The following is a 27,905-nucleotide window of genomic DNA, read 5'->3' on the forward strand; positions in this document are numbered from 1 at the left end:
AAATTGAAATAAATTCCCCCGGGAATTCATATGCTAGGGAAAAACCCGGAATATTCATTTTCTTTATTTTCCTTCCCACTGGAAATATTACCACTGCCCATTACTAAACACGACTAAGGCAGTAAACACCGATCATATCAGGCCTTATGCTCACGTGGTGGACGGTGTGAAACTACTTAAACAAAAGTAAACGAGGAATTAAATACGCATGTGACTCGGACCTGATTGGCCTACTGTGCAAATGTAGAAAAATAATATGTTCAGCACCCGAGTTGGTGTGAGGAAAATAATAGGAGATAAATAGGAGATAAGACAATTGAAACTGAAAAACATGAGATAATCATATAAAGCGACGGTGAAAGATACAATATACAAAACACACTGTAGCTGCTAAGAAAAGACAAGTATCACCAAATTACAATGCCAGAGCGATTAATGAATAAATGTCTAACTTTCTACACTATGTTTCAGGTATAAATATTGATGCCAAGTTTCCACCAATTACACGACCAGATCTATTTTTACACAAAGGTGAGTGAGATAAGTTTCACATATTAGTACATTTTTAAATATCAAATTTGACTGACAAAGTGTACCTTTTGGTAGATTAAAAATATTTTCATTACTGAAGTTTGACAAATTTAACTGTATCATGTAACTTATTTATTGACAATTGTTTTTCTTCATGCGACTATGAGAGTAAACGAAATTTGTTTTTTAAGTACAAATACCAAAAACGATTATTAATATTATAAACGATTACCAAAATTTGAATCCGTAATTTATGAACCAATATGGACATCCAAAATCCATTATGGTTCTCAGAGAAAACTAATACTTTAGTAAACTTACCTCATTTTTCATTTTTATTTGATATTCAATAGAAACATAATAATACTATACTACTTTATTATACACAACATCTATTAATTGTTGAAGATCAAATACAGTTTGGCTTTATAATTGTTTCTGTAAGTAGTAGTGGCATCATTTACCCTAACTACTTTCCGATTGACTGTGGAACATTACGTGACCTATGAGTAATTGCATACTTTCTCGGTAAATGGCTTAAACTTGTACTATCCACTATTGTATTATTTAGATAGATCTAAGGTATGAACACTGTCTTGTAGCCTACTTTACTGTTTATAGGACAAACCTCGTGTACTATATGAAAATCGATGGGAGACGTAAACGTGAAGTTCAAAGGTCTTCATATTTGGATGGCGAGAACTCCAAAGTATTGTGCTTTCTCTATATCAATCACTTATCTATTTTGCTTTATTAAGTTATAATATGTTTCCAAGTGATCAGCAACTCAACTTCTTTAGGTTTTATACAGTTTTGAGTGGCACCATTTGAGCACACCAAGGCACAACACTTGACTCCTCGACATGTTGCATGTCACATTGAACGTGCCAAAAAAAAAAAAAACATTGAACGTGCCAAAAACAATAATGTTCAGATTCTTTATCACAATTCCGTGGTTTCTCATACGTTACCACTTGAAAATGTTAAGAGTGTTACATAAAATTGAAGATTCAGAAAAAACTGGTTATTATCTTAAAGACAATAGAAACTGATTTTGTTTCCTTTTCAGTCAATATTTCCTTTTACGTAACTTTTTCTAGCATATTACTTTACCCTCTTACATGGTTGGTACTTATTTCAACTTCCTTAAGCTAAGTAATAGATTATTAGTTATTTTGTATTATTTTTCCTAAACAGACCTAATTTTATTTCTAGGAATATTGTATCCCACATAATTTAATATTCAAATTTCAATTACCTCCGTTATTGGGTAACGAATGGTACTGTTCAATCGTAGCTGTCTGTTAATATTGTGTCCTTTGAAGTCAAAATGGATTAATTCACGTATACCTGTATCTTGTTTCCTTCTCTATCATCCACTACACGACTTATTAGTAAACTGGATGCTCGTTGTATTATCCCTAGCACAAAACATAGGGAGCTGTTAGACTTTACATGTTCCATACACTTGAAATTTTAATTGTAACTACGTAACATCTTGCTACATAAATCGTGTTAGCAGGAATTAATATCCTTTCTTCGTAATGTTAATTTTCGTAAATAGCGGTATAAAGTAGCCTACAAAAGTAAATTTTACATTACCATTACTCACCTACCATTTGCTTGATTTCATTTCTTTCTGCTGTACGGCCTTATGCCTTATGCCCACATGGTGGACGGCGCCCAACTGCTTAAACAAATGTGAGAGGAATTAAATACGCATGCGACTTGGATCGGAGTGGCCTACTGTGCAAATGTAGAAAAATAATATGTTCAGCAGCCGAGTTGGTGTGAGGAAAACCTAAATAAATTTAGAGCTTGGAAATAAGACAATTGGAAGTGAAAAATATGAGATAATCATATAAAGCGACGGTGAAAGATGAAATATACAAAATACACTGTAGCTGCAAGGAACAGACATGTATCACCAAATTACAACGCCAGAGCGATTAATGAATAAATGTCTAACTTTCTACACTATGTTTCAGGTATAAATATTGATGCCGAGTTTCCACCAATTACACGACCAGATCTATTTTTACACAAAGGTGAGCGAGATAAGTTTCACATATTAGTACATTTCTAAATATCAAATTTGACTGACAAAGTGTACCTTTTGGTAGATTCAGATTATTTTCATTACTGAAGTTTGACAAATTTAACTGTATCATGTAACTTATTGGAAAGCAAAATTGGAAAGCATAAATTCTATAGAAGTGATAGATATGATTTCACGAAGACGGAGTTTAAGTTTGATTTAAGTTTGATTTTGCTACATTAAAAGATAGAAATATTGGATGGTTCATTTGGAAAAGAAAGGTTTGCTTTAATTCTTGCGCATGTTTTCCCTAGTAGAAAAAACTATAATCTCTTCACAAACTTGCGGCAAATATATCTCCTTGTCCTTTCAGTATTAAAACAAGATAATGAAAACAAAAACGTTGATTGTAGCTTTCCTTCGAAAGATAATTCATATTATTGGACTACAGTAAAAGTAAAAATACTGAACAAGCATTATCCCCAGCAACGTAATGACATCAGGTAGTTGATTTCAAGCAGTATGGCATATCGACCTAGCAGCAATTTTTGAGAAATTATTTTTGTTTCTGACCGAAATGTTTCAATAGGGCTTACGTCATGAATATGGTAAACAACCAAATATATTTAACTCTCGAACTATCGTTGGTTTTCATTTTTTAAAGGATCAAATCCATTCCCACTATACCTGTCGACTAAATCAACCTCATTAATATGGTACTCAAAACTTTTTTGATTCACAAAAGGAGAATTTTCTGTTCCACCTGTTTTCTTAAGGTCTTGGCTGTCCACTTTTCCTCTCTTTGTTTTCATTCTCATTGTGTATCAAAATATTACTTAAAGATGTTATCAAAATATGGATTGCAGAATACACCTATCAATCAATCAGATGGTGGTTAACATCTATCACTCCAGATTAATATTTAAAACAAAATAGTTCAAAATAATTTTATGTCTGAACACATTGTAGTCCTTTTGTTATGAAAAACACAAGGCAATATCGTTTTATATCTTAAGGTAATCCCAGTTTAAATAACGAAATTAGTATGTCACCGTAATCAAAGAAGGTATATGTCCAAAACTGCTGGAAAATTATGTGTATACTTCTTTGAGATCAGGAGAGTACAAACATGTTAATTAAATAAATCTGTTGTCATTATTAGTGAAATTATGGGAACTTATGGAATACTTTTCAAAGTTGTTTCCATTCCTTACAAGGCATTCCTAATCATTCACGATTCTCAAATTACATTACTATATCTATAAAGTTTTCACTGTTTCTCTTATTGATGTGACCTACTTGTAGTATATTTCTTCAATTATTTCCCTCCACAAAGTTGTGTTTCATAGTTAGAATATTTCTCAGGTGATTATAAGCTGATTAGTAGTTTGCAGTTCGTTCTCCAGTTATAAAATGTTGAATTCTACAAAATGGGCAACTGTAGGTAGTATTTAATACTGTGAGAGAACTATTTTCAGTAACTTTTGAATAAAGTTATGTAGATGTGTAATTTTATATGTTTAATTTTACATCTTTAGTTTGACTTGGTAATTTGTTTGTCAAACGCACACGAGCGTCAATAATATCTTGCGTGAAAATCAGGATTATTTCAGTTACGATTTTTCCTAACCACTTCTGAATTTTTGGTACCGGTATATTTAACTTTCGTTATTAAATTTTGACACTTATAGATATCGGTCAGGTTCAACTGTGCTATTGAAATTATTTACTTCATAAACAAAACTACACAACTAATACACAAAGAAGATCTATAAATTTATCTTATCTACTTTTCCATGTGCAGCTTCAAAATTTCTTAGTCATACATGTTGTTTCAGGTCCACTTCTGCAGGGCGTACAGGTTAGTGGAACTATAGGAAATCATCCAAGTACAGATGTGATAGTAGTTATTTATAATTTAAAGTAATTCTAAGTCCTGAACAGTGACTTGTCATCCATAAATTATAATAACAATAAGTATTTCAGATTATTGAACATTTATGAAACAATTGATGTAATCTAGTATAAACGTTCATGCAAATTTTAAATAAAATGGGTGTGTACAGGTAAATGAAAAACTAATTTCTTAATCGTACATATTTTTTAGGTCCACTTGTGCCTGGCGTATACGTTAGTGGAAGAGTAGAAAATCATCCAAGTAAAGGTGTGATATAATTATTTATAATTTAAAGTAATTCTAAATTTTGAACAGTGATTTATTATCCATAAATTCTAATAATAATATTTCCGATTATTTAACATTTAATCTAGTATAAACGTTGATGCAAATTTTAAATAAAATCGATGGGTATCAAGTAGGTGAAAAACTATATTGAATTTGACTTAAATACAAAGGGCTAATAAAATCATATAAAATAAAATGGTTTGATATGATACTGGTACGGATGCTAAAATATCAATAATCACAGTATTGTTATATAATAAATTGGCACATGATAATGTATGAGGTTTTTTATTAACATAAAACAAAATAAACAATTAAAATAATATTTTTCAATAGAAATATTTGGTACACGAAAGGTGAGAGAATAGTTAAAGCATTTTAAAATAAAAATAACTTAAAGCCAAGGTTGTATAAATTAAAAAATAAACTTTTTTACAACAAGCTAAAATATAACATTTAGTTAACCTTAATATGTACTTCTGTAATTTAATTTATTATTAACAAAAAAGTTAAAAACAAAATATTTGGTAATATTTTGGTGAACAAATACACGAATTTTCCAAAACTAAACAAAAAAAAACAAAAATAACTAACACTTAATATTTGTATACATAACAATAATATTTATTAAAAAAACTATAATTTAAACTTTTTGAAATTTAAAAATATAGTACCAACTAATTATAACAAACAAGGACATTTATAAGTATACGAAAACAAATTTTATAAACCCAAAAATCAATTATTTAAAATCATTTTTACAATCATTTAACAATTTTTCATTTGGCTTCCACCATTTTAAATTTACTTTGTTCCATTTAAAACTTTAATATAAAATCTTTAAGTAACTGTCGTCAGAACACTAAATATAAACTTTAAAAAGTAACTATTGTAAAGTATAATATAATAAATTAAAATTATCTATTAACAGTTTACATATTTTTGTAGTTATTGTATGCTTTTTTCTTTTAATAATATATCTATATATTAAACTTACACATAATTGTTTTTTTACTCTAAATATTAATTAATTACATTATGCTTTTTTAAAATTATTTTTATTCAATTTCTTTTATTTCACTATTTGTCACATCTAAATAAAATGTTATAAATCATTTAAATAATGGTCTCCATGTGACAGGCAATACTCTATAACTATAATCCCACTATACTACCCATTCAATTATTATAATATACTTTACCCATTACACCGTTAAAAATCAATTTTATATTTTATTTATTTTTTATATATATTATGGCTCCCCGAGCATCCAAAAATAAAAATAACCTAAAGCCAAGGTTGTATAAACTAAAAAATAAACTTTCCCACAACAAGCTATAACATAACATCTAACTAGCCTCAATATGTGATTCTATAATCTAATCTATTATTTACAAAGAAAGTTAAAAACAAAATATCTGGTAATGTTCTGGTGAACAAATACACGGATTTTCCAAAACTAAACAAAAAACAAAAGTAACTAACACTTTATATTTGTATACATAACAATAATATTTATCAAAGCTCACGTTGGTAATAACCTATATTTGCCACGAAGTTAGGCTTCCATAATGAAAGTCACTAAACAAATATATTTTTATCACTTTCAATCCTAAGTCCGAGTCAGTCTCGTTTTGTATGTTCTTTCCAAAATGCCGGTTCCCGAGCAGGGCCGTATCCATGGGGGGCTAGGGTGGGCCGGGCCCCCCTAAATTTTCACTGCCTCCCTAAAATTTTCACGGTAGGCTGGTAAATAAACTATAATATGGTGATGAATTATAATATGGTTGGTTCGCCCCCCCCTGCATTTTTGGGCTGGCTACGGGCCTGAGCCCGAGTCTAGCTCTTTTTTACGTAATAGCACCTATGTAACTTATTACGAGTTTCAGTCGGTTTTCGGCCTTATTAAATACTTACTGAGAATCAGTTCTTGATGAAACACTATTCATCTGACATCCAGCAAAGAGTAAACGAACTTTTGCTGGTTGATTGTTGTGATCAATTTTCTGTTTGACTGCAGCACATTCGATAATATAGTGCAATATTTTGTTTCGAAAACTATTTAATCTTACTGATGTTATCTTCTTTGAAGCAAGTAAAATGAATATAGAAGAAATATCAAAGATTTTAGAAGAGTACAATTTAGATCTCGTTCGGAATGTGAAATTGATGATTTAGATTTGGATCCTGATTTCGAAATTCAAAAAGCAGGTGAGTACATGAGCAGTGCCTTGCAGTGGAAAATCAGCGCTCGGGGCGAGAGTATACGACGGCGCGCTCCCCGCGTATATATAAGTGAAGTCGACAGACCAGCCGCGAAGCACCACCACGGTTGGCGCGAGTCGCAATAAACTTTTCAAAAATAAAACCTGCTTTTCCTTGATTTTGAGCACTTATTACTTTTCCTTCCATTATATATATATATATATATATATATATATATATATATATATATATATATATATATATATATATATATATTCGTTTTCCTCCCGAATTCTTTGCTCCTCTTACTTTGCCGCCCAGGGCCGTCGTCCTGCTCGCCCCCATTGGCACGGTACTGTAAATGAGAGCACCCATACAAAAATATGTGTATGAGGTCTATCCAGAAAGTAACTCTCCCACGAATCCCATAGCTAGGAAACAGTATGTGGCGCGCAGTGACTGCATTGATTAAGAGACTATGGTTCTAGCATGGCGCCAGCGGAACTTTCCTAGTGCTCTCAGAAACGTCGTAGAAGATGGAAGTGGTTTTCTATTCCAGCTCTCGAAGCGTGTGAAGTGCGAGCAGTTATACAGTTTTTGAATGGACAGGGCATAGCGCCGATTGAAATCCATCGTCAGTTGTGCCAGGTGTATGGACCTAACGCAATGAGTAAGCACATGGTGAGTTGCTGTTGTAGACAATTTGCAGCAGAACGTTGAAATGTGCATGATAAAGAGCGCAGTGGGAGGTCAACCGTCATCGCAGACAACCTTCTGGACCATGTTCGGGAAAGCATCATGCAGAATCGCTTCACAATAACGGAACTCAGCAGTTCCCGCAGATTTCCAGTTCCTTATTCTGCCGTCCTAAGCGAAAAGACCTTATTTCCACATTTTTCGAAAATCGAGATATTGGTATGGGAATGTTCGTAGTACAATTCTGCATCTATCTAAAGTGAAATTGACGTGGTTTGGCCAATAGGTAGGGGGTAATGACGTCATGAGTGTTTATCTTATGCTCAAAACTGTAACTGAAACTAAGCAAAAAGACCTTAAGTGGCAATTCATAAGCAAAAATATTTAACTGTATTACCACACAAATTGTAGAGCGTGAAAATATATTTAATAAAGTTTTACTGAAATGCAACAAATTTGAACGTACAGCCTAAGCCAAAACGCGTTTTGCTTATTTTCTCGAAAGTATGTGAAATGGAGATAAGGCCTTTTCGCTTAGCAGGGCATTATTATACACCATTGTCACTGCTCGCATTTCACACGCAGCGGGAGTATTACTTTTCTATTGTAAAAAATTTTTCGTATGTTTCAAACAGTAGTGTAGCGAACTACCTCTTCTTACATCACCAAATTACAGTATATATTCATAATAAAATCTAAAGTCCAAAAACTTATTTGCAATATTTTAGTGCGTCTATTATTGTTTAGCAACGTGCTATATGTTTTAAAAAGGCCTAAAAACCAGTAGCGTAGCGTGATATTCCGAAAGGGGATGCCAAAGTTAAATGCTGTGGAGGATTAGGGAAGCAGAGTTGTCTATAACATCGGCAGGAGGGTACATTTTAAGGCTTATTATGGGGGGAGGGGAGAAGAGACTCATATTACAGTAGATGAATCAGATTTCTGAGGTAAACCTGTTGTACTCGTATATTATATACCAAATGATGTAGATGAAATAGTGGTACATATCATTATTACAACTCAGTGCCGTGAGCACATTCTGAAATTTGAATATATGCATAATAATAATTGACATGTTTCTACTTACGCATCCAAATGATCCACATTAAAATTTTAGGACATTTGTTTTATAACAACACAAATAATGACTTCCCCAAAACTATGAAAGAAAATCAATCAGGCCTATATTTGGCGCAACAATACTCTTATCTGAGCAAAATTATGATTACCACAATAGCATTATAGGAATTGTTACAGGAATTAAACAAATAGTTGAAAATAGACTACTAATAATTAATGACAATGAAATATTAAAGAATACGATTCTTTTTTAAAAATGAAACAAGTCAAAGGACATCAGTTTCGTTTGTGGCAGTCGGATAGAAATCATCATCACAATCTCAAATTGGATTATTGGGGGGGGTGGACAAGATTGTAGGGAACATGTTCCCCTTATGTCCCCGAGATTTGTGCCAGTGACTGAAGGGCCCTGGCACAATCTTTGCGAGTGACTGGGAGTGGTGGCTCTCTTGATCCTGATCGGTGAGCGTAATTCTACAGAATGCTTTATATTTATGCCTGTGTCTTTGAGCTCCTTTACGATGAAGATTACAATTACGATGCATTTAGTTGTGATTAAGGCATAACTATTTTAATACTATTATTTACATAACCGGCATGCTTCAAAAATGCGTTGAACTAACCATTTCCATTTTGTTCTATTTCCTTTATATTAGGACTCGTACGTTCTGTTCAGAAACTATAGCTTAGTTCAAAATATATACAGTTGGAAATACTTGAATATGCCAGCGTATATCTAAAGCAAATGTAGGGTTGCAAGGGATGAGGAGGAGTGAGAAGGGAAGTATTGCGCATGCGCATTCAACAGAAAGCAGACGATATTCCCGATGCTTTCAGTAGGCCTGGAAGCCCGAGGAAAATAGCATACGGCAGGAGGAAAGACAGAAAATGTGCATCTGAGCGACGCGCATGCGTAGGTTCCTCTTGTCAAAGTAAGTCGAGAGAGCGCGCCAGAAGATTGCAGTGGAAATAATTGTGATAATTACAAGCAAACAATTTATATATAATGAAATACGTACTTTTTCTTATTAACAGGGGATGCCGGGCATACCGGCGTTCTCTTACGCTACGCCGCTGCTAAAAACCCCTAATAACAAGGTCATATTAGCCCAGGATCGAAAGTGTTAAAAGTCGAGAAATTGCACTATATGTATTATTTACTTTGAAAAAATAATGACCCAACTAATATGAAGAGAAGGCCTATAAATTAATACTCCCTACTGTATCATGTGTAGCTTCAAAATTATGTAAACATATATTGTTTCAGATCTCCATCCACCTGGTGTACACATTAGTGGAAACTTAGGAATACCTACAATAACAGGTATGATAGTAATTATGTTACAATTCAGAGTAATTATAAGTCCTAAACTTTAAGTTGCTATCCATAATTGGTAATAATAAATATTTCCAATTGTTCACTCTGAGTTCAAACACATTGCAAAATATAAATGTTTTCCTATAATTTCTGGATTTACTAATAATTGTAATATTCAACATTCTCCTTATAAGAGAATAAACATTGAGTTGTGTTCCTTAATCTATACATAAGTAAGTTAGGTAAGTTAGGGAGATTGGAGTTCAAGCTTGGAACGAAGTATTTAACGTGAATATTATTTAACTAACTGATTCATATTAGCTTTGCTAACTTAAAACACTTAAATTAGAAAAACAAATCACTGAGCAAAATAACATTTCTTTTAAAATAATAACTGCGTGACAGTTTCCACAGCTAAATGAACATTTTGGCTTCAGTTGCTATCAGACTGTGTCCGACGAAGAAAATTCCTATAGAAATATGTAATTTAGGAGTTTGTAATCAATTTCACACGTTCCATTCATTCAAGAGAAAAAAATATAGAAATTCTGCTCCTGAGATATAGTCGAGGATCATGAGCCTTCTTTTAAACACATTGATAAAACTTGCAATCAAATTTAAAATGACTCAACTATAGCTCCTTTCAAAACGTAATCTACTATATTTAGCAGATTAATATTTTTAGATCAACTAGTAGAAACGTAGGAACATCATGGTAAGTCATAGTGATGCTAAGCCGGTACTTCACTGGGACATCCCAAACGTCATAAATAAGGTGTTAGAAAACTTACAATATATATCTTAATAGATATTTTAATAATTATGAACCTCACATAATTTAGCTATTCAAATAGGTTCTCATCTGAATTTTTATTTGGAATCACTATGTCTCTCACTTGTCATAGATCTTAGTAAAGAATTTCATTTTTCGTTTCCAGAGCATATTGGTAACCAGATTCAGACCCACTATTAAATGTGTTAAATAGAACCATTTATTATGCATTAATTAGAGCTACTAAAAGGATTAGTGTAATTCTAAAAATTGTTATTCATTATAAACACTTTGAATATCCAAATACTTTGTTTGTGTAGAATGTACATTTGTTTGAACAAACTTAATCTTCAAACACATCCATTGTTGAGGCCTACACTTCATGAATACAACTAAAAACTTTTACTTTTATATGTCCCGCTAATGTCAAACTTTAAGTAAGTGTACTTCTTTCTCTAATACTTTCCTCGCCCTTCTCAAAAATAGAACGCTGCTACTACTTAAGAATATTGTCTCTCTATTAACATTAATATCTCCAACTACTGAGCAATTTACCTCATCCTGTCTATGTATATGTTTATTGACCTCGCATGTTTTCTTCTGGTGTTATAGGACAGAAAAGGCTTTGGATTCCAAACTGTACCTCTCATCTTATTTAATTCATCCATCGTATTTTCCTTGCTTTCTTATGATGGTGTTTATTCATCTTCAAGTGATTGTCTCTATTCCCATGGTAAAATCTAATTTTTTTTACTGTCGTTCTTACTAGAGAGACAATTCAAATAACAAGTAACACTTCCCAAATGTAACACTCCAATTTTGATAAAATTTGGCAGCTACACATAAAATAAACAAATCCGTGTTTTATATTTTCTTTGGAAAAATGGTTTTAGGGGGCAAAACCCCCCACCCTCAAAATGTTGAAAGTTGACGTCCGAAAGGCAAGAAGTGGACCGAAGTGAATGAAATTGTGCACAGATATTGTAGTCGTAAAATGAGGGAATACAGGTTTCGTATCGTCGTGGAAAGAAGGTTGGGTGGGGCACGGACCCCTCCAAACTTTTGATCACGAAATATCAAAATTGCTAATAACAGTATGTCGGATGTGCCTAAAGGACACGAAGAATTGCAACGAACTTTGTGTATGGATAATAAGCAAAAAAAAAAACAGGTTTTCTACTATTTTCTGCGGGAAAACGGTTTTAGGGGGCAAGAGCACCCATCCAAAATTTTGAATGTTGACGCCCGAAAGGCAAAAAGAAGAGGACCGAAGTGAATGAAATTGTGCACAGATATTGCAGATTTAAAATTGGGAAAACGGGTTTCGTATTTTCTTAGAAAAAAGCATTGAGTGGGGCACGCACCTTGATTACGAAATATCAAAAGTGCTAATAGTCTGGTAGCCAAAGGGATAAAATTTAGTGAACCTGGAATTGCGGTACGCCAAAGTTTTTTCGCTGTTTCTTACTGATTTAAGTATGTTAAGCAAGAATGTGCCGGGTGATACTCTGTCATTGTTGGGCAAACTGAGATATGGGCGCCTAAAATTGGAGGTCTTTTTAAATCATGCTACGCCACTACTTTTAGACATTTCCTTCAATATCTCGGAAACCATTCATCCTAGAGCAATCAAATTCGGTATGTAGATGAATATCAATGTCGTTAACATTACCCCGTCTCCAGTTTGAAAGAATACAAGAAATGCTAGCAGGTTCGAAACTAAATGTTCACGTTTATTATTTTATTTATTTTTGAACCCATTATTATTTATTTTATAATTGTCGTACGCCCAAAGTTCTTTTGCTGTATCTTACTGATTTGAGTGTGTTAAGCAAGAATCTGTCGCGGGCCACTCTGTCATTGTTGAGCAGATTGAGGTACGGGCACCTGATATCAAGGCCCTTATTATATCCACTGTTTATATACATTTCCTTAAATATCTCCTAAATCGTTCGACAGTTAACATGACAACTGGAAATACAGACACAGGAATGACAACAATGATGGAGGCGAAACGACTACTGAGGAAGCAGGTCAGCAATATGCAGTTTTCACAGATGATCAGGATCTGTATCGGATTGCTGTTGATATCATGTGGTCTTACCCTGAGGAGTTAAAGAATTTCACTCTTAGACTTGATGGAATGCATACCCTAATGAGCTTCTGGGATGTGTTGGGATTCTTATTGCAAATAGTGGGATTGAAGAAATATTATCATGTGCATTTGGAGGTGTTCATTCATTGTTGTCGGGAAAGAAATTTCCACAGAATGTAAGAGCGTTATGAATATTAGCAGAAGAAATACTTAGACCGCAAATATTAAGTGTATCTATCAGTGACGAAAGATTACTTATGAAATACCTTTCATGCAAAGCACAAATGAGCAAGATACGTAAGCTGTGGGTGAATTTCCTAGTGAAGTTTGTTCTAATATTGACGCTGTATGTGAGAGGAGAACGAGAGGCTGTTTTTCCATTACATATGTATGCTGTAAAGGAAGTGATTAGATACTTTTTTGCAGCAGGACATTTCAACTATGTTAAATACTGCCTTTATTATTACTTCTCGATGAGCAACATTGATAGTAATGTATTGGAGAAGTTTTTAAAAGGAGAACGTGGTGCAAGATACAGACGAGAAACATGGAACGCTATTTGGAGTGACATGTTTATTGGAACTACCTTCATGAGGTAGGGAAGAGTCATAAAGGGCTTATTGTTGTTACTCACAACGAAAACATTTATGCAATTTGGGCACTAAGTCTTCACATTTGCACTCAGCTGCAGAAAAACATTGAAGAACTACGAAATGATAAAGACCTTCAATTGCTTTTTCTATATAAAAAAGGAGAAAGTGAACTCAGGAAGAAAAAGGACAACGAAGACAGAAAAAGAATTCGAGAAAAACTACTTCAGTACATTGATCCCTTGGATTCATTGCAGCACCCTCCTGAAATTATCAATATCGTAACTGGACGAGTTGGAGCTGCATCCGTGAACGTTCAGGATGCTGTAGCAATAGCAGAAAAGCAAATGACTGATGTCCAAAGATCATGGCCTGAAGGTTTTTACAGGCCCATCTCAAAGAAAATCATAACCATGGCCTCAATGAAGAGAAATGCAACCATTGACGGGATTTCTGTTTATGACACTAATGTCATATACCAACGTGTGATTGGTTTCCTGTGTCCAGATCAGTAGATGTTCCGACTGTCCTTAAGCATGAACTAGCACCACTTCCAACTGCATTATTTATTGATGATAGCTCTATGAGATCCACGTCTAAAGCAGTCTTAAAATCAAGTTTAGCAGTTGAACTCTCTAATCGTGTTTGAGCTCCTCCCAGTGCTTATGTACAGACGGTTGTACAATTCTCTGGGTGTTACCCTGGCCATCAAATGAAACTGTGTTAGATTTTGTGAAAAAGTACGTAGAATATATCAACTCTCGCCTACAAACTGCTGATGTACATCTTGTATTTGATAGATACAATAACAATATCATTAAAAGTTTCACACGGGCACAACGATCTGTAAAAGTCAGCAGAAAGTATCAACTGAAAATGAATACTCCCTTTCCACCACAATAAGTTAATCTTACAGTTTCTGAAAAGAAGATTCAAGTAGTTCAACACATATGCAACTACTTGTGTGAATGGAGTAAGTCTTTCCCTACTCTTCAGAAGTTGATAGTTACTGGGCCTGATATAACCCCTATCGATGTAACTCCAGATGGAACATTTCCACTTCCAGGTCTAACAAGGAACCCCTTGAGTTCGAGGTCGCAAGTGCAATCTCTAGTAAGGCTGATTTGAAAGTGTAGTGCGAACAATGATGACAGAAAAAGTATTAGCTGCTAATGACTCACCATGTGCAGCAGGAGGGTGACAGAAAATACGTGTCCCGGAGGTGCAGTTATCAACCTTCTATGGGATATATGTATTACACTTCACAAAATGGACATTGTCTTCATTCAGGAAATGTTCAAAACAAACCATTAACTTGCACCAGGAACATCAAATGAAAAATGACGCTCCTCAGTAATCACGCTCCTCACCATCAAGATTGAAGGCGAACTCCGTGGGAGTTACAAACTGTTCAGGATGTTCAGGTAGATATCCACTCTTAAAGAATTATTATGCATAGAGAACGAGAACAGTGGAAGACAATTTCAGTGATTCTGATGAAGAAAATGACAGTGAACAAAAGTAATTCATTGTACGTGAAACGAGTGCAAAGAAAGTTCTGATAGTGTATTTTTATTATTATTATTCTGTGTTTAATTGTTTAACAATAATATTTAAAAAACAGTGAACTTCATATTTCTGGAAGGAATATGAAATGAAGGAACGCTACCAAGTTAACGCAAATTGCTGTATATGAGATCATAAACTAGGTTGGTGCATTTAACAGTGAGGTTTAGATATTTCAATAAAGGCTCTTCTTACTTTTCACCCAGTCGCATCACTCAAATTTATGCAGTATTGCTATAGTCTGAATGTATTTTTCTTTTGTTTTCTTCTGTACAAATAGTATAAAGGTATACCTATATTTTTCCTTTACTGCTCCATTCAAAATCCCCAAAAGTAAACAAAGAAATAAACGTAAACCTTTATTTTGAACCTGGCAACACTGCTGGCAGTTTCTTTTTAATTGGGGATGGGGTTAATGTTAATACCATTGTTATTCCCTACATTCGGAATTTGGTTGTTCTAGGATAAATGGTTCCCAAGATGTTGAAGGAAATGTCTATGAACAGTAGCGTAGCTTGAATCTAATGAGAAACCTGATATCAGGGGTCCGTACCTCAATTTGGCCAACAATGACAGAGTGGCACCCAGCAGATTCTTGTTTAGCACACTCCAATCAGTAAGAAACAGTAAAAAAAAGAACTTTGGGCATACGACAATTCCATGTTCAATGGTCTGGCTACCAGACTATAATAACAGTATGTCAGATGTGCGTAAAGGACATGAAGAGTTGCAACGAGACTTTGTGTAGGGACAATAAGCCAAAAATAAACGAATACGGGTTTTACTACTTTTTTAGGGGCCAAACGCCCCCACCCAGAATTTTAGAATTTGACGTCCGAAAGGCAAGAAGAAGTGGACCGAAATGAATGAAATTGTGCACAAATATTGTATAGGTAAGACGAGGGAATACGTGTTTCGTATTTTCCTGAAAAGAAAATCACTGTTGAGTCGACCGATTCGCTGAGTAGCGGAAGGAGTGGACCGAAGCAAATGAAATTGTATGTACATATTGGATATGTAAAATAAGGCCTTTCGTGTTTCACAAGTGTTTCCATCCGACTTCCTCGAATTCGGCAGATCAACAACAAGCACAGTGTAGCGTATTTTATAGTATTTCGGCAGGCACCTTTAATCCTTACAATGTTTCTCCGCATAAAAAAGCACTTGTCGATTAATTTCCTGTTTGCTGTTGATGTGCCAAATTTAAAGCAAAATGGATAGGGACACTTGACAAACACGAAAAGCATATTTATTTATTTTACATAACGTCTATACCATATCTACACACAATTTCATTTGCTTCGGTCCACTCCTTTCTGCGCTATTACGGTAATACTTACTTCTCTTTGGAGGGGGTCTAGGCCCCAACACTGGTTTTCCACACAAATTAAAACACATTTCGTTTATTGGCTTGCAAATTGTCATTATATACGAAGTTTTGTTGCAACTCTCCATATTCTTTGAGAAATTCTGACGTATACTTATTTGCAGTTTTGATATTTCGTGATCAACGGTTTAGAAGGTCCGTGCCCCACTCAACCGCATTTTTTTTTTATAAGGAAAATATGACACCTGCATTCCCTCATTTTAAGTCTACAATATCTGTGCACAATTTCATTCAGTTTTGTCCACTTGTTTTTGCCTTTTAGGCGTCAAATTCCAAAATTTTGAGTGGGGGCTTTTGCCCCCTAAAACCGTTTTTACGCAGAAAATAAAAGAACTCGTGTTCGTTTATTTTTGCGTATTGTCTCTATACGAAGTTTCGTTGCAATTCTTCATGTCCTTCACACACATCTGACATACTGTTAGTAGCACTTTTGATTTAGTGATCAAAGTTTTAGAGGGGCCCGTGTCCCACCTAACTGTTTCTCTCAGGAAAATTCGAAACTCGTGTTCCCTCATTTTACGTCTACAATATGTGTGTACAATTTCATTAACTTCGGTTCACTTGCTTTTCCCTTTCGGACGTCAACTTTCAAAATTTTGGGTGGGGGGCTTTTCCGCAGAAATTAAAAAACACGTGTTCGTTTACTTCGTGTGTAGTATCTAATTGCCAAATTTGATCAAAATCGGAGTTGGGAAGTGTTACTTGTAAGCTAAGTAAACTTCGGAACGAAGATACCATGCTTACTTATCCATACATCTTAGCTAGAATCTTTTTCATTGCCTTTGTCTTCTGTCTGGCTTATTCTTTCAATTTATTTCATTGCTATTTTAATTTCCTCTCCATCACGAATTAAAACTGAAAATGTTATATGCAGGTTATATTATTATAAATTTTAATAAGCTATCCAATATGACAATAATTAATGTTTGTGAACCATTTCCGAAACCGCTGGACCAAACACGTTTTCTTCCTATAATTATTTATATTTAAGTAACTTTTATTCTGTTCGTAAAGGTCCTTCGCCCGTGATAACCAAACGCTATATGCTTATTGTCGTTATATATGTACGTGTAAAATATCTTTATATATATTCCATGTAACATTCCTAATTGTACTTTTGTTAGGTTAGGTGGTAGAGCAGCCTACGGCTGAACCTCGCCTCGTGAATAAAGGCATTTTCAATTCAATTCAATTCAATGAAAACTGCTTGAAATTTCTTAAATTGCAGTGTTCCATAATACTAGCTCTGTAGCTTCCAAAAGGAAGATGTTTCTCTGAGACGTAGCCTCTGGAAAACTCTCACTGTTAATTGCTATTTATATTTTTGAATTGGTAGAATCTACAACAATATTTAAACAAAATTAAAGTGTGTGTCTAAAAGAACAAAGACTGAAAATTCAAATAAGTGACTGACATCAAGGTGAACCCCCTTTACACGGTCTTTGAGTCTTCTGCCATAATATATATAGTTTTTCTTGGATAGGCTATAGACTAGGCCCTTCAATATTACAAACATTATAATTATATACTAGCTGATGTATTTTGTCTACCATATCTGACCACTGCACTTCGTCTATTGTTAACTTCAATATTGTCAACGTAACTCACCGTGATTCGCATGTAATATTTTGAAATATGTGGCTCCTAACTTTTAAGGGACAACCAAACATCCAAGCCAGAAATAAAACACATTAATTGTATCCGTTTATAAGTTTCTCTTTTTTCTGAATTTTTAACAATTGGTTGGTGTTCAGAAACATTGTTTCCATATATACCAACTAAATTTCCGATACAGAGCATGGATGATATAACAAAAGTGGTTCAAGTTACTGATTCGTTTCTTTCGTCCTTTACACTTTTATCTCTCGCTCTTTGATCTATGATAAACTTTCATAAATGTATTTAAAGGTACAAATCTATTTAATCATTCTAACGAAGGAAGTCCTTACACCTTCTACACACAAACAAATATGTTAATTTTTGGTCCACAATTATGTACCTTTGCTTTAATTTATTCTAACACTTTTGTAGATGCATAGAAACAATGGCGACTAATAACTACTGCATTCGATAGAAATCCATTAGGAGCTTAAATTTCCTACCTAAAAATGAAATGAAATCTTTGAGTTTTACGTCCCACGATTATGCCGGTTAGGCTAAAGGAGACGGTGATAATGAGTAATGAATGAAATGGTGGAATGAAGAAAGTGGGAGGAAACGGGAGAACCCCGAGAAAACCCACGCACACGGTGTTTGTCCACCACAATGTTCACTTGGCGGGGGCTGGGATCGAACAATTTCCTTCCTAATACAGCTTTACAGAATTTTCGCCCAGCAAGGGCAAGCTATTTAATTCAATTTCGCACCATTTTTTTAATTAAAAATAAGAGCCCCTTGGACATTTGTACCAAGGTCAGTCATTTATACGATCTTCGCCTCTTCGTAAAACGGTTGCAAGATTTCTGTTTCATTTATGAGTTCTTTCATAGCTCAAATTCTCATTGGTATGAATTAGTCTATGGACGGTCTTTCCATAACAGTCTATATTACCCTGCAACTTTGAGTTACAAAGTTGAGAGATGTTTATGACAAAAATTCAGCATTTCCTTAAATGACAGCAGTTCCAAGCTATTAGTAGGCACGACCTATTCTTTCCTCCGTTAGCTCATAACATGAATATATTTTAGAAGAAAATGCTCCTGTTTTCACAAACATGTCTATTATTCTCCTCCATTTTTTTAAAAAACTCTATAATTCCTGCATAACCCTCGTTTATTTTTGTGCGTCAAATCTAAACGTCACCTAGATAAAGAAAAGTTATAAAGCCGTAAGATTCCCACACATGATCCATAAAACTCAGAAATATTTGGGCAAAGTAATTGGTATTATTTGGATGATAAAGGTCCTTTATTGTAAGAAAATGTCTTCAATACTAAATATTATTACTAATCATCGTCTATCGCTTGGTTATAATTTATGCTACCTTAAATCCAAGATCGTATAATAAGTGGCTCCAACTATTTTGCTTTCAAAACCCTGTATGTCAGATAGAGGATAACGAACTCTTTCGGCGATAAGAGTTATAATTATGTTGAAATCTTAACATAAGCAAAGGTAATCTTCTGCCAATTAACATAATAACTAGATAACTAATATAAGTTAAAAAAAAAAAAACTTTTCGACCATTTGTACCTATCCTAATCCATCTATCTCCGTAACTTAATCGTATAGAACAGTCATGTGGAACACCCTGCCCTCGGGCCACCTCGGGCCCGTTGAGCTCTTTAATCCAGTCCTCCTGACTCGTTGTTGAAAATGAATTTCATACGTAATCTCTTATACTGAGCTGGAAGTTCTTCTTCGATAACTGATGTCCGCCTTGAAAATATCCTCCCTGTTGGAACATTTAGTGTAGAGTGTACCACCGAACATTGGCAGACAGGTCAAGAGTTTCACTAAAATGGTAAATACATAGATTTTTCTGTTTTTCTTTAGTAACTAAATATTTTTGTTACCGTTATAACAATTTTTATGTTCCTGTGATATTGGTGTACGACAAATGATTTTACAAATTGAATATGGATATTCAATTCTTGTGAAAACGTTGAACAATATTTCGTACGGCTCTTGACGCCAGTAAGTCCTCTTTGGTTGGCCCACTCCCTATTCCAACTTTAACCTACCTGGTATAGGACATGGAACATCGTAGATCTTCCTAAAATAGAGCTAGTGTATGATCGCATTTTAATATTTGCTTTCTAAACCTTTAAGTATGTACTTTTAGATTTATGACGAACGTCTGAATGTTGTACAATAATACTCTACTAGCTTGTGCATGACGTTTCAATATTTTTCCCCTTTACACAGGATTTCTTTAGCGTGTGTCAAAGACTGGTCTTTCGATCTAATCCTACTACATCTAGAAACAATGTAGTAGGAACAAAGGTTTATCCAAGGCAATTATTTGTAATGTCCGTATCTCTTTCTCAAAACACATTCGAGGACAAAGATTAATCCAAAGCAATTAGCTGTAATGTGTGTACCTCCTGTAATGTGTGTAAAACATACTCCTGGCAATATTTCTTTTAATCGAAATAGTCGAATAATCCTGAATGGGGCTGAGTTTCCAATACTAAATACTTACTTTTAACACAAACTATATATCAACATGGTTGGTTGGGTTTAGGTCCTAATATCAGAAGGGTGGTCCTGAAATTATACCAGCGGGCATTATCTTGCAGTAACGTGGTGTTCGGCAAAGCGTCCAAACAACATCGAATAACTGATTGACGGCATTTTGATGTACGGCCTACCAGTCATACTTCCCTCATTGAAGACTAGAGATGATAATATAGGTTCTATTGACACTATATACCATTGTACTATATAGAGGCTATTAGCGATTACTTGCTCTCTACGGTTCACATACATGGCCTTCATTCTCAGCCACACAAATCAGTCTTATCTCTGTCGATTGTTTTGGCAAACGTTCCTTTATAGTGATCACAGTGACTCTAATTGCACGGACAGTCTCCATCCTGTTAGTTAGGTTATCCAGGATGATTCTCTTATACAGGAGCTTCCCCGGTACGTCGTGAGAGCATTGGAAGGAACAATTGCTGCAAGAACCATGTCTCTGATTGTTTATTCTCACACACTAGTAACACATAATGATCCACGTGAGCAGTAGTTCTGAGGAACGATCAGGATTCCTTTTGCAAATCTTACTTGGACATGCCCCAAGATACTTAATTGCACGATCGGTTCCTTGTAATCGTATTATATTGCAAACACACACTGCAATCCACGCATAATTGATCCGTACACGCAATTGAACTATCCTGTTGTGAGTTTACGTACACTGAACTACCACCGTGTCCTCTACAGACACCGTGTTCAGCCTACCCTTTACGATTGTTTGTGCGGTAGGTCCTAAAAACTTATGTACTTTGTTCATTCTATTTTCCCCACCACTTCTTATTTTTCTTTTTCTAAATATATATTTCAGTGTCTTAATATGTGTATACGTATACACTCACGTAATTCACGAACATTCTGAAATACTTCAGACTTCAAAACATATTTAGTGGTTTAGCTTTATCTTTCAACTTGGCAAACTAATATTGTTACGTTTTTCACAAGTACGTTTAGCTTATCGGACTTCTGGTTCTCTGACATAGTGTGTATATACATAGTAACCGGTTTCAATGATCAATTCGGAATTTTACATTTTGAGACAGTCATACCTTGATATTTTGCAGCCTTGAGGACAAATTCTGAAGAAATGCTATTTTAGAGATCTTTATTGCATAATTGCACCAGCATTTAGGAGCCTACATCGTGGGATGACTTCCAATACTACCAGTGACTGTGTAACCTCAGTGTGTGTTCCTTGGTGGTGTGAGGAGAGTTTATATAGTGACCTTCCAAAATAAAAGCGCTATTCATCCTACAAATGATTTAAAGGGCTATATTGCGTTAAACGAAACGAAGTGCGCTTTTCTTTTTTCTTTTCTTTCTTTCTTTCTTTCTTTTTTTCTTTTTTTTTTTGCAAGAAAAAGAGGTATGAAAAGAGAAATGATACAAGAAAAGAATGTGTTATTGAAATGTGTGTATATAATGTAAATCAATCAATCTAAATTTTCTTGAAGGCGTGTTTTTGTTTCTTATATAATGTTTGTTAAAGTGGTGAATTATTGATACCAATATCAGGGTTTTGTGTTGTTATTATTTTATTCCATCGTAACTGTTTTTCACATTAGTGCATCTAATAAATAAGTATACTTTTATTTTATTTGATTTGTTTTGTTTTATGTGCTGGGGACACCTCTGCGTATCGCCGTTTAGAGAGTTCTCTGGCTGTTCACGAAATTCTTGAGACGAGTCATCCGAGCCACTCGGTGCTTTGTACTTGTGTTATTGCCGAAACCTGCGAACGACCGAGGACCAGATCTATAATTCCTTTTTGGAGATTTCCACCACGTCTTGGCCAGATAAGGTGATATATTTAAATAGTACTTAATGGGTTGGACGACAAGAACGGATCTGAAAAGTGGTTATAATCACAAGACGTTCGTAAAAATGTCGATTTTTAACGTACATTAGTTTTGCAGAAGAATTACCTGTTACATTTTGTGAAGTAGGTAGTTGCTCCGATCATATTAGATTACCAAATTTTATTATAACATTACTAAATTGTTGCCTAGGTTTTTACAGTTCCGCAAAAATCAATGTGCCAAACTACTTGTACAGTGACCAGTTCATAAAATATGTATTTAAATTAAAATAGATTTGAGCGGACAAAGAAGACTCACATGTCAAAGGCATTGTTTTCCGTGATGTTTTAATACTTTTGTTTCAAATAGTGTAGTAGTGTTCGAAGATGTTTTGAAGCGTTACTAGAAAATGAGAGATGACTAATAAAAATAATTACTCGCACATTATTCTGTTTCAAGTTGGATAATCCAAATTTGAAGTTGAACTTGACTTTTCCTTCAATGATAACCTATTAGCGTAATGTAATATAAATGTTTTGTTTTATGGGCAAGGATGTTTCATAGATGAATATTATAAACTGATATCTTAAAATGTTACAGTGTGACACAAACTATTTTATTTGCAGGGACGTTGGAAGCAGGTTTTCCGCCAAAGGATGATGGCTGGAAGCCTGACAGTCCGTTAGGAAAAGGTATGCATGATGATAATAAACATAACATTTCATGTGAAACGTGAATAAAAAAAGAAAAGTATTCCATATATTATGTTGCTCTGTATTTAATACTAATTTTAACTGTCCATAAGGTATTACTATATTTGGAGTGAAATTTTATTTACACTATCCGTAATAATTTGGGAAACAAATCGACATCAGACAAGAAATTGAAATGTATAAATGGGAGTGCATAGGTAGGGCAACGCTTCATCTACATCATAATATTAACCTTTCAACGATTTAGGTTGACAGGTAACATGCCTATACTTCTAGCCCCATGAATCTTCATGTAGGGACACTATACAGGTTAAACATTTTTTATGAATAATTCTGACTTCATTGCTCGTGAAAACAACTTGATAAAAGCGTGTCCTTTCCTAAGGTTGAGTAAGAGCTGCAAGCAAAATTGCTTTCCTTGTAAACAGCAAATTTTTGTGTTGTTGTTTGTACTTGTTGATGTAGGTCATCCAGTGAGCACAATAATGTCATGTTGCTGGATTATGAAGTTGAAACTTTTTTTTGGACTGTACTAGTATGATCTTACATTTACTACATGAACATGCTATGAAATATGTTGCCGTTGGGACTTTGTGACGCATATTGCACTTCAGTGGCATTTCCAAATTTCCTGTTCAGTATTAAAACATGAACATTGAGAACCCAGTCAGGTCGCCCTACTTTTGTCCTGTTTCTAATTTTCGATAGTACGGTGTCAGAACTCATCGGGCAAAAGTTGACTTCTACAATATTCAGTCTTTTCAACTCATTAACTGTCTTTAATGCAAATTAGAAAAGAAATACTCTCCCGGAGTGGTTCAGATCACTTTAATTATAATAAACATTTCTGGTTTCCTTAGAAGAATAAATAATATATGACTAGAAACTTAAGTTCTCTAAATGGAGTGCTCTCTATTGATGGAGGCAGTATAATGATGAATTTCTTCTATATAAGTATACTTATGAATTGGGGAAATTCTTCTTTTTCAATTTGACGTCCCACGTTTTTGCCTGTTAGGCTAAAGGAGACGGATGACTAAGGCAAGTGAATGATGATAAAATAATTAGTGGGATAGAAATGTTGAGGAAATGGTAATAGCCTAAGAAAACCTACGGACATGATGTCTATCTCATACTTATCGGTGTTTGGCCGGGAATTGAACCATGCTTCTGAAATAAGAGCTCTACCACTGAGCTACCGTGCCCCAATTATAAATTTAGAAAAACAAATAGTTAGGACTTATTTCTAATATTGATAATTTATTTTTCAGGATCCCACCTGCCAAGAATTCTTGGAAGGCCCTTTGTGTTGATTTTATCATATGCAAATTAAACAGTTTACTTTTAACATTTAAAAACTTGATATTATTCTCTTTAGGAAACAGAACTTTTCCTCCTGAATCTTCCTTTAGCAGAACTAACGTGTCATTTAATAGTTTCACTACAATCGTTCTGGTCTTCATTGAGAATATTATTTTCCTTCAACAAGTAAAAGTTGATAATGTAGATGAATCTTCCTTTAAAATATTCAGTAAATTTCAGTAGTTGAAAAGCATGTACACTCATGTCCAAAATGATTGTCACATATCTATAATTGTCTTCTTGTCAGTCAGAATATAATTTGATAATGATTTTGCAGGATACTTTTAATACTGATACTATGTGTTTAATCGGGAAATTTATATTTGTGGCCAGTCTCATAGGAAAAGAATTATAAGCACGAAAATTAGAATGACTAAAACAAAAAGTTGCTAAATCGACAAGAAAGTTTTGTTTTCGTTTTATTGTTCTTATTTACTGCTCTTTTGACATGAAATTTGCCACATACATGTCTTTGCTAATTATACACATACTAACATTATAAGAAATACCGGGCGAATTCGTTATCAAATTACATTCCCACAAAAACATAATTATAGACATGAGTGTACATAAGGTAGATGCAAGTGTAGGAAATGGTATTAAAATTAGTAAAGACTGAAGAGGCTGAAAATATAGAGAAATCTGAACAAAATATTTCAATGTCTGGTAATTAGTGACCTAAAGCAGTGTTGCCAGATTGGGCGAACTTTTATACCAAAATTTTAAATTGAGCGACACGCTACTTTTGGGCTACTTTTAATTATCTCCAGGCTACAACTCTTGCTGAATATTCTAATACAACGAACAATAGTGCATACTAGTTTCTTGTTTTAGTACTTTTTAATCTCCGGATGTGCCAACACTAGACTTTTCTTGAGTTTGATTTGTTGCTGTATCACTGACCGTGTTGATGTCTCAGTTAATGCCTAGGCCTAATGATTGTACGGAGCTTTGTAAACTTGAACATCGCAAATTTGATTGTGTTATTGTATTATCCACATTAACATAACGAGTAAATAGAACTACAATAAAAAGTTTCCAAATTAGCTCCCAGATAAAGAACTTATTAATGAATTTAAAAAGTGAGGAATATCACTGGAAAATTATACTACAAATGTTGTAACGTATATTTAAGAACCTACAAAACCGACTTAAGCATACATATCTCCTTGAAAATTAGAAAGATCTCCATCATATACTATCATCGTCTACCAAGTTCGGGGCTCACTCCAGTTCTACTGCGTCTGATGTAGTATGGAGTTCGCTGTAACACACCATCGCCAATAGTTTGAAATGCCGTCGCCGCCTGACCGTTTTCAACCCAAACATCTGACATATTTCCCACTCCAGATGTTTCTACTAAATCGATGTATATGATTAGTAAAAGTGTATAGCTGCAAATAACTCATTTTTATGTTTGGGCTACAAAGAGTTCAAATCCACTACTTTTAGAGCACAACCTCGCTACTTTTTGATTTTCGGATCTGGCAACACTAACCTAAAGAAACAAATATCCTCCGATAGATTTGAACAATGTGTTTTGAGAAGAAAGTTTGTAGAAATTTGTGGAACAAAGCAAGGAATTCAACATTTTAAAAATGCGTTCATATACACATTTTATAATGTTTAACTATCCTTTTTGGTTGTCTTTGAAAACTTCTGCATATACAAGAAATTTCAAGTAAAAGCAGAACCTCTTGCAATACTACATTATTGCTGACGCGACTTGTAAATAAGGATATTGGTTTGTAAATTTCCCGTTTGCACAAAATTACGTGCATAGTCACTATAGGATACGTAAACATGGAAGTGATAGTGTTTTCTGATGTCAGCTGTATACATACGACTCTCGGGTGACTTATTCCTTAGGAACTGGATTCAGAGAATTGTGTCGGTGGAGTGGGAATTCAGTCACCTGACCTGAACTATGTTGGCATAACCACACAGGGCATTTTTATGGCAGTAGTCTATGTCGTTGAAATCAGTGTTGAATTCAGACATTTTCATCCGGGGGGGAATGTGAACTCCTCGGGGAGGAGGATTGTTTTTCTGTATTTTTGCAAGAAAGCAGCATATTTAACAATTCCATTCACATGCACATCTTAGCTAATATTGAGACTAATTGCTGATAAATATTCAAAGTGAGATTATATTTTAAAAAAAAACAAAAAAAACAATCGTTTAATTTTATCTAAAACATTAAATAAAGACTAGCAAAAATATTTTAGACTAAACTTTAACTGCTATTTTAGTTATTTTTTCTCTATATGCAGTAGTTCCTGTTTGTTACTAATGTAGAAGTATTTTAAAAAGATTTAAATTGACTCAAATATTTTTTGTCCTAAAACAAACATACATAGGAATATCTTAACAAAAAGTAATCATTCTTTCTCACACTTCTGATTCTAAATCAAGTATATTAGCCTTGGTTTCTTCACTGCATACACATCAATAGTTTAGTTTACGAAATCTTCAGTAGGATTAGTGCCCGTGTCGTGCAAAATCAGCGCTTGGGGCGAGAGTATACGACAGTAGCCCCGTACGTGTGAGTGAGGTCGACAGACCAGCCGCGAAAGGTGAGAAAATTTTAAAAAGTAAACCCTGCTTTTCCTTGATTTTGAGCACTTTTTATTACTTTTTTCCTTTGCATGTGCACATGTGTTTCATTCGCTCTTTTTTCTTTCCGTCTTTTCTTTTCTTTTTCCCTCCCGAATCGTTCGCCCCTTTATTCGGTGCCAGGGGCCGCCGCTCCGCTTGCTCCTCCTTCAATAGCAATCTTTCACTTATATACTACTATTATATTGATAAATTCTATATAAATCTCTAACCCAGGAGGGATAACTGTTCCTCCCTGATCCCTCTGAGTGACGCCCTCTGAATCTCACCCTTTAACTGACTTATTTTTAGTTAAAGAAAGGTGTGTTTACTTTAACAATCGTAAAACACATTTACGTCTGTTACTTCCGATGCGAGAAATGAGATTTAGACGCTCTATTTCAAATAATGCAAGAACTGTACATTTTCAAGAACTGAAGTCTGCTGACATCAGAGATCATATGGAATGATCGAAAGATCTTCCCTATCTTTCCTTTTCTCTGTGCTAAGTATAGTACCTACTAAAATGCAATCCTTTCAACAGTTGACAATTTCATGTTCTGTCAAACTCGGTCATAGCGTTAAGAAATACAGGTTTTATTGACTATTTTGGTATTCTATCTTAGATGTTACATGTTTAATATTTAGACCCTATATAGAATGGGTCTGCGTCATTTATATGTATATTGAGAGATCGGATTTCGTCTGCACGTGCACAGAAAGCAAAACAAATAATTGGGGGAAGTAATTTCTACATTTGTGACTGAAATTTTGG

At 34.4% G+C, this 27,905-nt stretch overlaps 1 protein-coding gene across 3 annotated transcripts in view; it reads left to right on the plus strand.

The window, feature by feature from the left end:
• The window catches only part of LOC145662063 (uncharacterized), a 209,491-nt gene that overhangs the window by 153,304 nt on the left and 28,282 nt on the right, over nt 1–27,905 (plus strand). For 2 of the 3 annotated variants that reach the window (XM_081727398.1, XM_081727399.1), the window contains exons 13-17: nt 472–531; nt 2,520–2,579; nt 4,677–4,733; nt 10,004–10,060; nt 23,087–23,152. In XM_081727398.1, coding sequence (XP_081583524.1) covers nt 472–531; nt 2,520–2,579; nt 4,677–4,733; nt 10,004–10,060; nt 23,087–23,152 — 300 coding nt within the window. The remainder of the gene's footprint in view (nt 1–471; nt 532–2,519; nt 2,580–4,676; nt 4,734–10,003; nt 10,061–23,086; nt 23,153–27,905) is intronic. The other variant, XM_081727400.1, reaches the window with a different exon arrangement.

Source organism: Thermobia domestica, chromosome 10 (genome assembly GCF_964235325.1).
Source record: "Thermobia domestica chromosome 10, izTheDome1.hap1.1, whole genome shotgun sequence".
NCBI classification, from domain to species: domain Eukaryota; kingdom Metazoa; phylum Arthropoda; class Insecta; order Zygentoma; family Lepismatidae; genus Thermobia; species Thermobia domestica.